Source organism: Xiphophorus maculatus, chromosome 6 (assembly GCF_002775205.1).
Source record: "Xiphophorus maculatus strain JP 163 A chromosome 6, X_maculatus-5.0-male, whole genome shotgun sequence".
Taxonomy (NCBI): domain Eukaryota; kingdom Metazoa; phylum Chordata; class Actinopteri; order Cyprinodontiformes; family Poeciliidae; genus Xiphophorus; species Xiphophorus maculatus.
The window spans coordinates 6,739,916-6,758,331 of record NC_036448.1 but is presented as its reverse complement, the minus strand read 5'-3'; the positions used below and the strand labels follow the sequence as shown (position 1 = coordinate 6,758,331).

The window sequence follows — 18,416 nt, the reverse complement described above, 5'->3', positions numbered from 1 at the left end:
ATGGTGTATGGCACAAATAATGAACTATAATTGGCTAATATAACTAGCTAGCTAAATGACTAACTCACTCACACACTCTATGTCTCTCTAATTGTTTTTGAATGAGAGGTTGCCAAACTTTTATGTTATTTTCACCTCTTGCACCCTCTTACAGCTCTTGTTTTTCCTACTCCAACCCAAGTGTTGATTTTGTCTACCTGTCAAAACTAAAAGCCTTGAACCAGCAGAGCTTGCCGTATGAAAAAGGCATCATTCACTTACTCTCACCACGTCACTTCTGGTGGGAACCTGTTCTTCCTTAAATAGATAAACCGTGACTCTCAGACTGCTCGCCATCGGTCTCTGTGTGTGTGTGTGTGTGTGTGTGCGTGTGTGTGTGTGCGTGTGTGTGTGTGTGTGTGTGTGTGTGTGTGTGTGCGTGCGTGTGTGTGTCAGTGTGTGTGCGTGTGAGTGGGTGTGCTCGCGCGTGTTTGTGTCTGTGCGAGCTGTCGGAGCGCACGCGCGCACATTTGCGAAAAGGAGGGAGAGCGCGCGCTGTCAGGGGGCGAGGCCGCAGCCTCGCGCCCGCGTTAAGAGGAGAGCAAATTTGTATATAAGTGCAAAAATGACCGGCGATCCCGCTCAGCCTGCGGCGTCCTGAGAGACCTGAGGAATTCAGCAGGTACCGACAGACATTCAGCGTCTCTCTGTCCTGCTGCAGCGTGGATGTGGAGCTTGAAGGAGACCCCGGCTGTCCGAGCTCATCATGTCTGATGGACGGATTGAAGTGCTCTCTGTCAGTCCGCGCTGATCTCACCACGGTTCCGCATCTGGAAGATTGAATCTGGCAGAAAATCAAGAAAACCTTAGGACAAAGAAAAACTTCTTGCTGCTTGTAAGTATAAGATTATGCTTTTTGCTTTGGTTGCTAATTCCATGTAGGTGTAATAATAATAATAATAATAATAATAATAATAATAGTATTTGCTAACTAGTAAGATTTTACTCAATCTTTAATTAATTAAGCATGCGCAGTGAAGCTTTGCTGTATAACATGTCGTGTGAACGCTGTGTTTACACTGGTCCTACTGTGTGTACTGATGCAGTGACCTGCAGATGCACTCAGAGCGCTGAAGGTATATTAGGCTCACTGTTTTGAAGTTTTCTCCCTCCTACTTAAGGAATTATTAAAGTGGGGCTGAAAGTAAATCCAAGATGACACTGTTTTTATTAAGCTGCTTCAGGCATTAGAGTAGATATCAATTTTATATATAAAAGAAAAAACAAAAAAAACTTTGTGGAGAAAAATGCAAGGTTCGATTTCATCTGATGAAAATCGATGAAATCGAGCCGATTGGTAAAAAAATGTTGAAAAGCTAAATTAAAACCAACTTCCTGGTGTTGTGCAGTGAAATCAAACGTCCGTCGCCCCTTCATCATGAGGAGGTCTCTTCCTTTATCTTGCTGGGTCAGAGCAGCGGGCCTGATGCTCTGCCTGAGCCAGAGCGCTGTGGCCGTGTTCCTCTCAAACTCCACTCGGCTCGACTCGATCCTGGACAAGTACAAGGGCAAGGACGGGGAGTGGTGGAGGGCGCGGTCGAGGGGGAAGAGGGCCATCAGTGAGGAAGACAAGCACCTGATCCTCGACCTGCACAACAAGCTGCGGGGACAGGTCTACCCTCCGGCCTCCAACATGGAGTACATGGTAGGTTTAGAGCAAGCTGTCTGTGCTGCGATGTTTCTCAACCTAATTACATAAAAGAACGATCTTGCCATTTGGGGGAAAAAAATGACTTTTTGTTAATTCACAATTTGGATACTAGCGTTTTCTGACTTTTAATTCACCGTTTGTAAAGGATCCTTGCTACAGCTATAAGCAGATTTGTATTTGTTTCAACTAGCTTGAGTTGGTACATAAGTCCTGAGTAGAAGACCAAAACACTGAGGTAGTGAAGAAGGTTTGGTTGGGGAGCACAAGCGTCAGCTAATGAAGAATGACATTCACTTTCAGTTGCTTCCTGAACACGTTCTCTGTTGCTTTAATCCATGCTCAGTCAATGGGAAGTTGACGCCTCCGGTTATGTTGAGTTGCCACCCCTCGGTTGATTGTGTGCTTTGTGGAGGATTGAACGGAAATTCTGTCTCTGAAACTCAAAATAATTGGTTAGGTTGAGGAAGAATGGCACAATCCATGGAAAACTGTTGTCTTCACAAGTAAAGCTGAAGAAGGGTTTCACAAATTGCAGTGTTCTAAAGAATCTATAATCAGTGTCAAGAAATCCAGTTCGGGTTCTACTACTCCTAGTGCCTAAAAAACACATTAAAGATACCCGAGCTTCATAGATATTTTTTTTATCTTTTAAAAAAGTTCTGCCCAGTGTAGAACTAATAATAACACTGAAAGTGAGACATAATCAAATGCATCCCAGACTCATCACAAAACTGTGAAATAGCCTTTAGTTTGGCACTAACAGGAGCTATAGAGTCGTTAGTTATTAGTGGTATTTTTATAGTGTTTAAAACTCATATCTTATCTGTAACCATTTCTTTTTCTACTGAGGACACAAAGTGCTGCCAATTAAACATCTTAAAACTTCTTCAAAGCATGTTTAACCAAGTGTTTTCAGGAAGCCTTTAGTTTCCAATTCTATCAACACGTTAGGGTAAAATCCAGCTCCTTGTCCTACACCATTGCTTCATCTAGAGATGTATTGAGAAACCATTACTTTCTGGAGGCGTTGAACATTTTACCCAATTGCTAATGATTGCCTGTGACATATGCACTGCACGAGTTTGCCGCTAAGAGGCTTACTGGAAATTGCCTGCGCTGTAAACAACCGTCCTCCACTGCGAGGAGAGAAGTGTTGAGCTGAACGAGGCCACTGCTAATGTTGATTCAGTATTTTGAAGCGTGACCAACATGGACTGAATGACTTTGTTCTCTTCCTCCACTGCCATTGCCAAAACTACAGGCAGACTACGGTTGCAAAACTGAAAATCGGTGTCTTCGTTTCACAACTTATACTACTGTTCGCTGATTGGCCCGGTAAAAAAAAAAAGAAAGAAAAATCTACTGAAGACAATCCAAGTCAAGGGTAGAAAACCCAGACTGTGCTGTAAGCGAGATTTTTTTTTCAGAGTGGGATGGCACAGGAAGGCAATGGCCAGGCTAGGGAAAGTTAAAAACTTGCAACAGATGCAACAGAATGTCGAAGTTAAAAATGTTAGCACCATGTTCCAGTGCCATCATAATTCCTGACACCTATACTTTACTACTTTGCCGTACTGACACAAATACTTGATAACTGATCACAGGACTTCTTCTTTTTATGCTAATGAGGTGAGGTCTCAAGACCACTTTACCAACACAAGTTGAAACATTTATCCCTACATATCTGCATCTAAGCAACAAAGCAACATGTTCACTAAATGTTTGTACAATGCTATGTGCAAGACTCTTTTTTTTGTGTACATTGTAAGGGACCCATATCGGATTTTGTGGTGAGAGTTAGTGGGAATCATGGGATATTCATGTTGATATTTCTGAATATGAACTCACAACCAAAACACCTCATTGCTTTAGTCCTATTTACATTGTGTAATATTGCATAACATACCCACGCACCATGTTGTTCATGTGTTTTGGGCCAAAGAGGCTTCAGTACTGCCACTCTCCACTGATGGAGATATTCATATAAAAAAAATATGTGTATTTAATATCCAATATACATTCATATATGTTATGGTATGAGCATTTGAATCAACAAATTTTTGTTTGTTTTTTACCAAATATGAGGCACTTAAAATCAATTGACTGCATACTAAATTGAATTAGTTTGTTTAAATCTACGTGTATATATATAAATAGCAACAATTCACAATGCAGGTAATCCCAAGACACTTTACCCACACAATTTACAGAGACCAATTACTTTTACAGTCATGGTTTAGGACTGTGGCAGGAAGCCGGAGTACCCTGAGAGAACCCGCATATGCACTGGAACCAATTTAAACTGATTTGAACCAAGGATCTTCTTGCTGCGAGGCAACAGTACCTACTACACCACTGCTCTAAAGACAATTCATGCAAATACAGTCGAATACAATCTGATCTTACATGTAATGTAAGACAGTCTAATTTAGCGTATGCCAATTGGTTGAAACGTATCTATGTACGGAAGCCCAAGTCGGGTTTCAGTGAGAAAGCTCCCCAAGAACAAAGTAGTTTCCTGACTGTGCAGAGCAGGGCATAATGAAACTGAGCTCTGCAAGTCTGAGCTACTGTCTGGCTTGCTTCTAAGTCATGCCTCCTTCTTGGACGCCCTCACTGACCCTGGCCCAGGTCCAGCTTTCACCCCCGCAGTGTTGTCCTGTCCTCCACCTCAACCACCCTGCCCATCGGCCTCCGCTTCCTGCCCTGCCTACCCTCACTCCATCATTCCATTTCTCTCCATGTTGACTTTTTTTTTTTTAATGCTTTACTTGCTCAATCTTCTGCCTCACTCACTGGCTATTCTGCACGCATTTCTTCGCCGTTTCTCGCTTTCTCTCTAACCTTGGGCCACATCTCTCCCTATCCATCCCAGTTCACTCAAATAATGTCTACACCTATTTCTGAGCTTGCTTTCTCTGATCTCCCGCCCCCTAATGCCTCTAATTTTGGACGCAACATTGGGGAACTTGTTTCAAACGAGGTAGACCTCACTGGCGTGGGGCCAGAGTAGAGCCAAAAGAATACGGGTTTCTGAAGCGCCTCATCTCAACTCGCACGCAAAAAGATGCCCGGAAAGTTGTTTTATTGAGCTGAATCATGCCAGTTCTCCCTCAGCAGACTCTCTTGATAATTAAAAAACTATCAGAAATGTCCATCATCGCATCATTTTAAGATACTACCTTGAGGAAAAACTAACTAGATAGAGAAATATTTAAGCAAAGCATGATTTATTATATTCATCTAGATCAGGGGTCTCAAACTCCAGTCCTCGAGGGCCACAGTCCTGCAACTTTTAGATGTGCCTCTGCTGCACCACACCTGAATAGAATAATTAGGTCATTAGCAAGGCTGGGAGAACTGATCTACACAAGGAGGAGGTAATTAAGCCATTTCATTCCAGTGTTTTGTACCTGTGGCACATCTAAAAATTGCAGGACACCGGCCCTTGAGGACTGGAGTTTGAGACCTCTGATATAGATTGTATTCTTGTCCTCCTTCTAATTTTTACAGTGACATTTGTAGTTGGAGGCGTGTCTGTATTTTGAAAAGTTCTGTTCCTTGGAAAGCGAAAACAAACCGGTCATTTTCTGCTAACCTCTCACAAGGAGGATTTGTGGAGTCGATTTTCTCCTAAGCTGGATAATTGAGTTGGAAGAATAAGACAGACATGAAGAACACACTGTGATGTCAGCGATCTTGATTTTCTTGATTTTCTGCAGTAAAGTTGGTGCGGTTAACCCTCTATGGCATGACTTTTTATTTTTGTGGGGAAGAAATATTTTCCTGCATTCTTTGGGAGCTTGGTGGTCCCTAATTACATGTCAATCATAAAATCGGACTCTGACACCTCCTGGAACCAGATTTGGGTTTGTTGCCTCAGGGTAACATTGGTCTAGAACACCAAGATTGTCTACACTGATTATGAGAAATGAAATACAAATCAAACAAAAACTATATTCATAAAAGAACTATTTTTTGGACAAAAATATGTCAAAAATCATGCCCCCCAAAAAATAAAATAAAGGAGCAATGTGAGGTACAGCTATGTGGTTTGTTGCCTGAGGGCAACGCCATGCCATAGAGGGTTAAGGCTTAATTTTATTTTTTTTATTTTATTTTTTGTAAGTAGCGGTGATTAATAACTAGGGAGTGAGGGCAGATTTGGGGTTTCCAGTTCTTCAAATGAACGAGGTTCATTGAGCTGTGAATCTGCCAGCAGAGTTAAAAGAAACAATCTCTGCCACTGTTTAAGTGTAAAAAAAAAAAAAAAAAGAGCGTACTGTACCAGCTATGCTACAGTATCATATCCTTTATGTGAAAGAGAGACCAATGCAAAACAGTACAGTAGAAAGAACATGATTTACTTTGGCATGATTGAATGAATGAATGAATGAATGAATGAATGAATGAAATTCAGTGCAACCAATTGAGTTCACAAGCTGTAAATAGCTTTACTTTAGAGTGAGTTCTTCTGAGTATAAGTACAAATAAACTCTAAGACATACAGTATGTAGCTCTGGCAGGTTTATGTGGTGATAAAACTGTGTTGTATTTTCTGATGACATTATGTCCTCTAGAAACATAAAATGAAAGATAAATATGCAATAAAGTGAAATAAGTACATTATATGCTATGTCATATTGTTTCCACTTACCTCCATTTCGTAAAGGTAAATGCACCGTTTTCTACCAGTTTTCTTCACTTGGTGGTTGGTCCATTTTTATGTACCTAGATAAGTACGCAATGCTAAAACCTCATATATAATTTAATTTAATTGCATGTAGTCAATTCTATTTTTGATTTTCTTTCACATTTTAGGGGCAGTCAGGAATTACTGATTGCCCCCAAATTCAATCTGGAGAGACTCAGACAGAGAAAGGAACACGATTAGAAAAGTTTATTAACATGCATGAATTAAATCTTTGGCGCTCGGGCCCCGGCTGAGGACATCGATTGGCGATAGGCTCGGTTAAGCATTCCAGATGCTGATAGGAACGTCATTCCCTGGGACCCGGCACTGGTGGAGGTGGAGGTTGGTGAAGAAGGCGGCCGAAGGGCCAGGCGAGTGGAGGTAAAGGGGCGGAGGTGGGTTGAGCTCTGCTGGAAAGCGGAAGACGCCATGGATGGAGGTCCTTATCAGCTGGGACTTGGACGGTGATTGGACGTGACGTGTCTTGGACCAGCATTGATTGGTCGACGGTGATGAGCGGGATGCACCGGTTGGATAATGCAGGTAGGGCTAGAAAGACTCTTCCAGTTTGAATTTGTGCCTAGGCTTCATATGTGATCAGTTATGATCCCTGATCAAACTAAGGTAACTTTGGAGAGATTCCTTCGGGGTCGTAATTTTGAACGGCGTGGCATAACCAGCAGTGGCACCGCCAGAAGACAGGAGTGACGGAGTAGAAGATGCAGAAATTTTCATTGGGCGCGACCAGCATGGACGAGACCAGAGGAACAGAGAGGGGAGGCTGAGATGGTTTTGACATGTTCTGAGAAAAGATAGACAGATAAGAATGAGGATGTTGGACATGGGAGCTGACAGGCAACTCCATACCTGGCAACTTTGCTTTGTCATGGACATAGCAGAGGAAGACAATGCAATGGTGGATGAGACAGTTGATGAGGCAACGGATAGACGCAGCATTAGTATATTCTCCAGTACAAATCTAGGTATTCTAGTACTTCCTCAGAGGTTTATTAGAAAAGATTGGTGACTTAAAAACCCTCACCAAACCTTAATAACACAAGGGCTAGATTAAAATTCGACTTGTGATCATCGTCTATGTAGCAGATAACCCAAAGTGTCAAAGTCATTAATTGTAATAGAAAAAGTACAACAATATCTTCAAAATTAGGAGGAACAAATGAATACATCATGCATATTTTGTTTCAGTATCATTTTAACCTTTAACTTTATTTCTTAGGTATCTTTTTGTACCAGAATAAAAGGGGTAAAAGGTATCAGGTTTCCCTTCATAAACCTTGGCACCGGTGCGTTAGCTTTATGCGGAACATATGGTAAACATTATGGTGGTCCACAGTTAAGCATTATCCTATTACTGTTGACACAAGATAGGCATAATGCAGCTAAATGGCAGGCCGACAACAGTGCACACTGCATCTATTCTTTGCCCTCCCCATCAGAGTCAACAGTGCATTAATTTCACCATGGCATTTAAATTGCCCAACCCCCTACGCACAGTCTGTTTTTTTTTTCTTTCTGTTTGCTTCTGAACAAGATGTGAGTGAACTCCATTCAGGTATGTTGGCTTGAATTCACCTCAGTTTTGTTCGGTTCTTACATTCAAGATGGCATCAAGTAGCAAAACAGAGACTTTCTGTGTTGCTTGTTTTTTTTTAAGATCAGTTACTGGAAACAAGCTATGAAACAACCACACCGAATAGTAGCACACAGCTGCAAGCTGATCTGGTGGTCTCGCATGTACGTGTCTGAGTGAAAGGAGGTGAACGTGTGTGTTGACAAGGAGAGGCCTAGCTCTTACTGCCTGGTGTTAAAATCGCAAAAAAAAAAAAAAAAGAAAGAGAAGGGGGGGCCTTTGAACTGAGAGTAGAGAGCGGATTCCTCCTTCGGGTTCAGCCTGCCTCATGTATGTACGGTTAGAGCCAAGCTGGTTTTGGTAGAACCTACGGTGGTTCGGTGTCCTTGAAGAGAATGATGAAACGTTCGAACAAGTTGTTATGAGTAGCACTTAAATCCACAAGTACGGTAAGTGGCCAATTAGCCGAATTAAATCAGCAGGGAGTTCGAGGTTCCCCTGGATGACCACTTTTTTTTTTTTTTTTTTAATTTCAGATCAAACTTTCTCCCAGCAACAAGCTGATGCTCCCAGCCCCTTACTGGTGCTGACCTGAGTTTATCTTTCCTTGTGAAATTTTTTTTTTTTTTTTTTCACCTCTGTGAACGTCGTCCGCCGATCTGTGTGTTCTTCTGTGCTTTTGTTTTCCAGTTATGGGATTACGAGTTGGAGAGGAGCGCAGAGTACTGGGCGCACGCCTGCCGATGGGAGCACGGGCCGAGCCACATGCTGACACAAATAGGCCAAAACCTTGGAACGCACTGGGGCAGGTGTGTGTGAACCAATACTTTTGAAAGTTTGTTTCACCTGCAGATGTTGCAGGACTTAAGCTGATATCTTCACTCAAAGTGGAATGATACTTTTGTATTGGTGTAGAAAGCTTCAAAGTAGATCCGTCCTCTACTGCGATCGCAGCACAGGCTTGAGAAATTCCACTGTTATTGTGGTTTATATGGCAGACGAAAATATTTGCTGGAAAACGGAATGTATCAACTGGGGCTCTCTGTCTCTTACTGGTTCTGGTTCGATGTAGCTGAACCAGAACTACATTGAACCAGTAGTTTCAACTGAATTGTGTGTTCTAAACAACACACAATTCAGTGTTTACAAGTCATAAACACTGAATTGTATTTAAATGGTCCGTTCATAGCAATGTTTTCTGTTTCTTTTCCCTACCTCATAGAAACCAACCGTATGGAGATAAAATACTTGATTATACATATTGTAGTCCTTGTCTGTGACATTCTTCATGTTTAAAAATGCATAATTCTTGAACTTTAGAGACAGACCCCCGACCTACCATGTACAGGCCTGGTATGATGAGGTGAGGTACTACAGTTACCCGTACTCCCAGGAGTGTAATCCACACTGTCCGTTCAGATGTTCGGGGCCGGTTTGCACGCACTACACTCAGGTAGGAATCATCATGTCGCTTTTCTCAGAAGCTAAACGAGAATTTATTAATCTTTTTTTAATCAAGTTATTGAACGTGACTAGATGATCTTAACTGACCAAAGCTTGTCTAAAAGACATTGAGTTTAAAGGCTTATCATAAGACAGACATAGACATCATTCTTTAATTGAGCAACATATTTAAATCTATTCCATCAATAATCCAATATTATGCTACATTTCAGCTACTCTGCATTAAAGTAATATTAGACAATAGGCGACTGACTCTGTGCCTTTTGGTATGAATAGCTTAGGAATTGGAAGGGTGGGAGTTTGATTCCACCTTCACCCACCCCATGTTGAAATCTCATTGGGAAATACATTTAAAGCCAAGTGGTCTATATCAATGTGCATGTTGGTGTATGATTTTCTAAGTGTGCGTAAGGGTGATTGAGTGAAATGAGAATGGTAAGTGTCACCACAGAAGTGGTCAGTATGTTTAGTTCACCTTCAAGCAGCTTGTAATGTTTAAACATCTTCCTTTTCAGCTGGTGTGGGCCACCAGCAATCGCATTGGCTGTGCCATCAACACGTGTTACAACATGAATGTTTGGGGAATGATCTGGACCAAAGCAGTTTATCTGGTCTGCAACTACTCCCCTCCGTAAGTCCGTGGGCAAAGTGCAATTGATAGTAGAAGTGGTTTTGACTGTTTTCGTAGTTTGATAGAAAATACTCAAATGTTGTTTTCTCAGGGGAAACTGGTGGGGCCATGCGCCTTACAAATACGGCACGCCTTGTTCTGCTTGTCCAGCCAGCTATGGTGGTGGCTGCCGAAACAACTTATGCTACAAAGGTAGGGCAGACCTTCGTACTGGCAGACGATCACCTAAAGGCAGAGGTGGGCAGAGTACCCAAAAATTGTACTCAACATATTTTTATTCACCAAGATGTAAAAATAGCTGCTCTAGTAAGATTAAAAAGTATTTGGTAAAAAGTCTACTCAAGTACTGAGTAACTAATCAAATTTTCAATCCTCTAATATTTAAAAACTACATCATCAGACGGACTAAAAATATACAGTTAAGTGGAAATGTTGGTGTTTTAATCACCAAAATGACAAAATCAGGCCATCAGAAAGTTTTTCAGAATCGGTTTCTTTCAATTTTACTCACATAAGAGTAGCGATACTTCATAATAACATTGCTAAAGTAAAAGTAAAAAGTACAGTGTAGTAAAAATACTCCTAAAAGTAATTTTTTAATTTACTTTTTTATTAGTTATTCATTTAAATCTAATTGAATACATGTAACTAGCTACTACCCAACTCTGGCAAAGGGCAACACATTTTCTGACCCAGTAGGTTGTTTCACCTTGTAATGCAATTTTGAAGCAGTTGTGACCTCGAAATACTTTTATCTAAGCAGGTTAATCTTTTTATTCTCATTTCTGAAAACCATCGCTCAATGCAACTTAATCGAATAAAGAAAATGTAATAAGATGTAGCACAACACTGTATCGCATTGTTTCTAGACAGTGGCGTTGAACGGCATCCAGCTCCTGAAAGGGAGGAAAACAACTACATTGAACCAGAACCAGTGAGAGACGGAGAGCCCCAACCGAGGGTCCGAACACCAAACCCATCACCTAATGAAAACACGGAGGGAAACCAAGTTGCCAGTACTGAGCAGATGTGTATGCACGTCCCTCTTCAATAAACCTTTTTTATCGATACATCTGTATTCATTTCTTAAAGCGTTTTGACTCTAACTAAAGTGATTCTTCGCTGTCTCACAAGCCCAACAGGTTGAGTGTGAGACCAAGCTGAGAGATCAGTGCAAGGGAACAACCTGTAACAGGTAAAACATCAGCTGAAAGAATATCTGTTTCAGTGCGCACAGCTGAACCGTTTTGCCATGTTTGCGTAACATCAGTGCTGCGGGAATGTTGACCCACATGCGACCTCTGTCCACAGATATGAATGCCCACCTGGTTGCTTTGAGCGGCCTGGAAAAGTAGTCGGGACTTCTTACTACGACATGGTAAATGGTCACTTAAACGGAGATAGTTCATGTCTTTTGGAATGAAGTTCTGTCGAAAGGTTGTAACCAGTTGGCTTTACGTACAGTAGATGACTCTGTTGGTGTCTTCAAATCTAGAAAGGTAAATCCAGATTAATTGGTTCCCAACACTGCAGGTTGTGTGAGAGGGGCGAACACTAAAGCCAACCTCTGCTGTTCTGAAATAATCTGGACTATGTCACAGCAGTTTACTGATGATTATATGCACAGGGTATGGAGGTGAGAGGCAGCTTGCCACCAGTGATCTTTGTGCGTGAAACATGTACTGAGAAGAGAATGTGAAAGCGCTTTTTCTCTCACAGTAACTGGTATAAAAGTAAAGTGTGTTAAAGGCAAAAAGTACAGAATTGTCTTTTAATTATTTTAACTTTTTTTTGCTGAACAGATACTCTGAGAAAAAAAATTATAAATATATATGTTGCATTTTCAGCACATGTTTCACACAGGAAGAACATTGGTGGTACACCGCCTCCAGAATATATTTCCTCTGTAAATTATAATTTCATTCTTTGGAAACGACTACATAAGGGAAACAATATCAGAGTTGAGAGGTTCCTAAATGTAAACTGCTGCAATACTTTTGAGTTTCTACTTTAAGCTGCTAGAAGCACACTGTGGTCTTATTAACTTTATCTTCCGGGATCAATTAGCTTACATTTATGCCAAAAGATGAGAAAAGAGTCACCAGTTGCTGTTAACTCTTACTAGAATCCCAACAAAATCTCTGAATTTTCACTTAGAGACAACCACCAACACCATTACTGTATGCTGCAACACCTTGTTTGCAGAGACTTAGATAGTCCTTCACTCGTCTTTCAGCAATCCAGTGTGTGTGGAGCTGGGCTACACTCTGGGGTCATTGACAATGACGGGGGATGGCTGGATGTGACCCGACTGGGTAGAAAGCAACTATTCACCAAGTCATACAAGAATGGTGTCCAATCCATTGGGTAAGAAATTTAACGTCGTGCCCATATGGACATCTACAAAATCTCTTATCCTGTATTTGTTTAAGTGCCATACTTCTCACCGGTCACTAGCCTTTAATCATCTTTGCAGGAAAAATAGAAGTGCCAATTCCTTCAAAGTGGAGTCAGTACCTGGTGAGAATGATTTATTTTATTGCTGTTATTTGCATAAGGACATACTGCAGAACAATTTTTAGCAGCATCTGCTTTGTTTTCCAGTAAAAGCAATAAGATGCGATACAACAGTGTCACTTTTCTGTCCTTTCAAGAAACCCGTTCGACACTGTCCCAGGTACGACTCTTTTATATTAATTGCATGTTGTTTTCTAGTCATGTTGCGTCAAATGCATCAGTTTCTCACTGGCAGACGTCTTGTTTACAATAAAATGTATTTATATTGCTCCCATTTACAAAAAATAGATGCCATCCCAAGCCACTTTAAATGACATAACAGGTTCAGTTACATAGAGCTGAACTTAAACTCAAATCAGTCCAATTCATTGCAATAAAATCCAATCATAAAAACTACATTATATGCAGTCAAATCCAGGCTCCAAATATCTAAAAAGAAAAAATTAGTGGTGGCGGATTACAGAGTAATTGACCTTGCAGCAATCCCTCATCTTTAGCAAGCATGTGAGGACAGAGTGGAGGAGCCACCGATCAGGACACAAAAACAGTGAACGACAACCTTTATTGGGAAGGAAAATAAAGAGCTGACAGAGTCACAATTTTTCTTCTAGAAAGACACACAATTAAAACATTGGGACAGCAGTAACTTCTGCTGGAAGGAAAAACTATGAGGAGCTAAGGGCAGCAATAGCTCGGTTCAGGAAAGAGACGCAGTTGAGCTTAGACGTCAGGAGTACTTTACATGGGAGAAAAAACCCTGAATCTTTCATCACATTCTTTGAGGTGGGACCACACGGAGAAAAACTATGATGGCGGCAGCCAAATTGTCAAAGTTGAGGTTTGCTATGAAGAAATCAGTGTCCTTTTCGTTCCCCCCTTTTCCATCTAGATAATGGGAAAAGGAAAACCAAATAGAAATGGGAAAATAAGTGCAACTTCTTACATATCTGATTATTAATTCACTCACTCTACTTTCTTGCTGTTAGTTGAAAAAACATCAGGAAATGTCCTACGACTATACCTTTTTCCAGGTTGTATTGCCCCAAGAACTGTTTGCATGATAGTGGAGCTCGAGTCATTGGAACAAAGTACTACACCGATGTAAGCGTTTTCATCATCGATAACTCCTGTTCATTGTTATTGTTTTCTTTCTTTTTTTCACCTTTTACAGAACGGTTAATAATTTGCTTTATAATGTGTTGTGAAGAAATCTAGCATCTGCAGAGCAGCCATCCACGCAGGAGTAATCCGGAGTGAGTCAGGCGGCTACCTTGATGTGATGCCAGTGGACACACGGCGGCAGTACAGTGGCAGTTACCAGAACGGGATCAACTCAGAGAGGTAGAACATCTTCAGATCTCCAGGGACTCACGTGAACGGGATATGAAGCCAACGACTGTATAGTTGAAACTAGATACTTGCAGACACTGTAGAAACAGACAGGAGGAGCTGAAAGGAAAAATAAATAAATCGTAGCCTGGCTCTGATGTTAAAAATCCAAATAGAAGCTGTAAAACACAAGATGGAAACAATCAGCTCCTCCTGTTCAACACATCGTCTGATATTAAATAAGACTGAACATTTGCTGGGTCACGTCAGGTACTGTTGCTATTATTATTATTATTATTATTATTATTATTATTCTCGTTTTGTAAAAGTCAGAGTAGTGAGATCGATTTCTGCTACTGTCTGCCAGAAGTTCACATGTGTCACGATTAATGTGCCACAACCTGGAAGCGAAGTTGGTGACATGACTTTGCATTAAACTAATGCACACCTGTGGGCTACACGGGTGTGCACAGGTGTCACACAAAGCTCCCTTGTGTGACGTCTGCAAAAACTCAAAATAATTCAGGCAGGACATAAAGGGTCTGAATTGTGGAACTCAACAAGCCTTGTGAAACCTTTGGGCATGGTGATGCCACAACAGAAAACAGTTTAGTTTATTACTTTTAGAAATTGTGGTGTACTCATTACTGTAAATCAACATTTAGCTTAGTAGTTTTAATATCGGAACAAGACTTGGAGAAACTCCTGTTAGTTTACAAATCAATCAATCAATAGAACAAACTTACAAAGTACCATCTACTTAACAACCAAGAACATGAATTAAACATGGAGAACCAACATTTAGCTTTATATTGTACAAATCTAGAACTCAACCCAGAACAACTGGAACCAATATTTAGTTTTATACTTACTGTGGAGAATTATCCATGCTGAGCTCTTGATGTATGAGGTTGAAAAAGAGTCAGTGAGTTGAATTCATGAATTCCATTTACTAATACCAAAATACAGCTGGTCCATTCTGACATGCTACTTTTGGGAGCTAGCAAGACAAAATGGCAACCAAGAAGAGTTTGTGATCTCCTTTGTTAGCCTCTATCTAAGCTACGCCCTAAAGAGGGCGTTCCCTAGTGTGTCATTTCCTCTAACCCTAGCTCTCATTTGCATTTCCTAACATGTCATTTTCTTTAGGTTTAGCTTAGCAACTAGCTAAAAGAGATAGAAGGAAAACACATAACTGTTTATTTTCAACATTACTAATTGAATCAAACATGGAGAACCAACATTTAGCTTTACCAGAACAAGAATCCAGAGAAACCCTTAAAAGTTTATAACTTATGGATGACTTATTCTTATTCTTACATGGGGAACCAATATATGCAGTTTTATACTTTTACCTTTTTGTCTTTCTTTTGGTTTTGTTCGTATTTCTTTCTAATTCATATATAGTACTTTGAACTGACTTGTTCAAAGTGCTATATAAATAAAATTACCTTACCTTACATTAATCTGTTCAATTATGTGCAAATAGGCAAATATTTAGTGATAATACCATTCAGGAAGGAAACATACCGAGTCCCAGAGATGGATGCGTTTTGGTGAGAAATATGAAGTAAGTCTTTTACTAACATGGACTGAAAGCCCAATCTGAGAGGAAGAAGCAAGAAATTCAAAGAAATTGGAAAGAGGTTCGCTTGGCAGCCTGAAAACATCATCCTCGAGGGATGCAGCATAGTGTTGGTGAACTTCCCAAAATATTGGCAATCAGTTTTAAGACATTGAGCAAAAAGTTTAACTTTAGCTGAAATAGCATACTGCCAAATCCGTTACAAAGAAACCTAAGAACGGTATTGTCAATCTTTTTTGAGTGGCCATCAATTACATTTCCCGTATCTGTTTTCAATTGCATTCGTTGATTAATAACACAACATTCGTACTTTGTTCAAGTGCGTAACATTCACGTTATGTGTCATGATAGAATGTCTTTTTTTACTCTCTGACTCGTGTTCTTTCAGCTTACTGAACCCCACAGGAGGAAAAGCCTTCAGAGTTTTTGCAGTCGTCTGAGAAAAAGACCCGAAAGGACAAAGTACCGGCGATCGTATCTGAGAAGCCCACCCAGCGTGAAATTAAAAACCGATAATTTTGCCCCGGAGTAAATAACTCAACTTGTCTCACTCAAACACTTGAAGTTCTACGTGTGTTTTTCCTCAAGGATTCGCTTGTTTCTTAGGTCATCGGTGAACTGCTTTCCAGTCAGCCTGTGGCGAAGGATTTTATAGAATTACAGTTTTTCAAAGTCTTCTGGCCTGAACCTTCAGAGTTAGCCACAGAATGCACGTGTGCCCACAATGCACTTGTGGCTGCCGTGACATCGTGACATCATGCTTTTTAACACTTAAAAATAACTATTACGCAACCAGATAGCTACACCATTCCAGCATGTAATTTTAGGCGTTAAGGTTAAAGTCTGATATCACTTTTAGTCAGAACATTTCAGAGCTCCTTAAGTCTTTTTCTACATGCAGCAACTAAATAAGGGGGGAAAATGACTCAACTAGCATTAAAGTAGGAAGCATTGTTGCACAAGCTTTCTAAAATTAAAGTTTGAAATAATCAAAATGTGCAGAAACGCATACAATTCCATTAGTGTAGGACTGGTTTTAGAAACTTATACACAGTTTATGCATTTCTGATCACCACTGGCATGAATTATCTATTAACTTTGAGGTGTTAAAGATTTATTTGAAATGTTAATCTTCCAAACAAGAATCTAATCCACTGGGTCAACATTATGCATTCAGCCTCTAATCTATACACAGATTCCTCGTTATTATTTGGTCACAAAAAAATCCTTAGCAAGTTGCATTGTTTTCCGACTGGACATTCAACCGCTCCTCTGTTTTAGAAGCGTTTTAGTTGAGTTTTAAATTGGTTCGTTTCCTGGCATAGACTCAGGAAACTCTAACCGAAATCCTTCCTAAATCAGACGCAACACTCGGGTGTCTCCAGGCCTCAAACATCTGACTCAAAGTGTCGCCTTTGGACGAAAGGAAATGTCTTAAAGATTTCCGGTAGCAACCCGGAAATCACCAATCGCCAAGGCTCAAGTGCCTCCTGGAACACCAGCCTCGCAGTGAGCTAAGTTTACTTTCAACACGGCCCAGAAGCAAGGAAGAAAGCCTTGCTCCAAAGTCGACACCTTTGAGCCTGAATTCACTGATCGGCTGCCCAAACGGACAAGCTGGATGCTTTTATGGTCAGACGAGACAAAGATGGTGTTGCAGATGCATGTGTTGAGCACGGTGGTTGCATGATACTGTACCTTCCCTTCTACAACAATGAAGATGAATTACCCCCCAGGGCCAACGAAATGTAGACGCATAACGGTGTTTTAAACTCTGGATGAATCAAATTAAACCCAAGCTCATGGCAGGAGAGCAACATAAACAAACTATGCAAGTTGTATTGAGGAATATTTATCCAAATATAAAGTAGGGCGTATGATTACATTTTAGCCTTGCTGGAGAAACGCTTCAAATAAAACATCAGAAGCCTTAAATTAGTGTAAAATTCATGTCAGTGTTGAGTATATGTAAACTTCTGACTGGGAAAATATATGAACGAAATACATGTCAATTTTAACTTTAGAAGTTCTACTTTTAATTATTTCTCATTCTGTTCAGTTATTCATTGTCCACTTATAACTGAATAGGTTACAGTAATTGACTGATGAACGGAAACATAACATGGGCTAAAAGGCACATTGTATATTTTGTACATAGTGTTGTTGTACATAATGCTTAAAACATGCTTGCTATTGTCTATTTCTGTCTACTTTTTTTTTTTCAAATTTTTGGAGGCTGTACAAAAAAAAGTACTAAATCATGAAAGTCAAACAACCTGCATGCAAAGATATATATTTGCAAAGTATGCATTTCTTTTCATAAATCAAGAAATCTACCCTAATGTCAGTTTTGTATAAAAATTGTAACATATTTGATGTTTTTCGCTATATTTTTTCAGCTTCTGTTTAATCCTGGCTGGCCAGGAACTTGCATGGCAGAATCACAATTAAAAGAGTTTACACCTCTTTGTGTCACTTCTTTTCATATTTCAGATACTGACCGACAGATCCATTTAACTTTGACAGAATCAATAAATCATACTCCAAAACAACTCAGGACTCTAGCATTTTTATTTATTAAATATTCATTATATCCTTATTCTTCCACCTTACTCTCGTGTTCTACTTTATTTCAGTATATCACGTAAAATCGAATAAAATTCCTATAAAAAAAGCTTAATCAAATTCGTTTTTACATTTAATGTGATCAAAAATAAAGAACCTGAATGAGTATAAATGCTTTTGCAAGGCTACATCCTCCTAACCCTAAATGAAAGGTGAAGAGATCACTCCACTTCTTAGTGTTTATTGCAGTTATGAATTATTTTTCTTTTTTTGTATATGTAAAACTTTAAATGTGTGTTAGAGCAATCATATTACACCAACATCTGTCCGTCCCACCGTTTAGTAAAGGTT

The 18,416-nt window shown here is 40.1% G+C and overlaps 1 protein-coding gene across 1 annotated transcript; it reads left to right on the top strand.

Moving 5' to 3' along the window:
- Nucleotides 1-455: 455 nt before the first annotated feature.
- LOC102219356 (cysteine-rich secretory protein LCCL domain-containing 1-like) lies at nucleotides 456-18,039 on the top strand. Its single transcript, XM_023334923.1, has 15 exons — nucleotides 456-874; nucleotides 1,389-1,684; nucleotides 8,665-8,783; nucleotides 9,295-9,427; nucleotides 9,954-10,069; nucleotides 10,161-10,261; nucleotides 10,939-11,100; nucleotides 11,204-11,264; nucleotides 11,381-11,447; nucleotides 12,306-12,436; nucleotides 12,546-12,589; nucleotides 12,674-12,746; nucleotides 13,618-13,687; nucleotides 13,794-13,927; nucleotides 15,889-18,039. The coding sequence occupies exons 2-15, from the start codon at nucleotides 1,418-1,420 to the stop codon at nucleotides 15,938-15,940; spliced, it is 1,530 nt and encodes a 509-aa protein (XP_023190691.1). The 5' UTR covers nucleotides 456-874; nucleotides 1,389-1,417; the 3' UTR covers nucleotides 15,941-18,039.
- Nucleotides 18,040-18,416: the final 377 nt, after the last annotated feature.

Coding starts and splice junctions, on each gene's coding strand:
- LOC102219356 (XM_023334923.1), top strand. CDS start 1,418: ATGAGGAGGTCTCTTCCTTTATCTTGCTGGGTCAGAGCAGCGGGCCTG. Junction 9,428..9,953: donor TTTGCACGCACTACACTCAG/GTAGGAATCATC, acceptor CTTCCTTTTCAG/CTGGTGTGGGCCACCAGCAA. Junction 12,590..12,673: donor CAAAGTGGAGTCAGTACCTG/GTGAGAATGATT, acceptor TTTGTTTTCCAG/TAAAAGCAATAAGATGCGAT.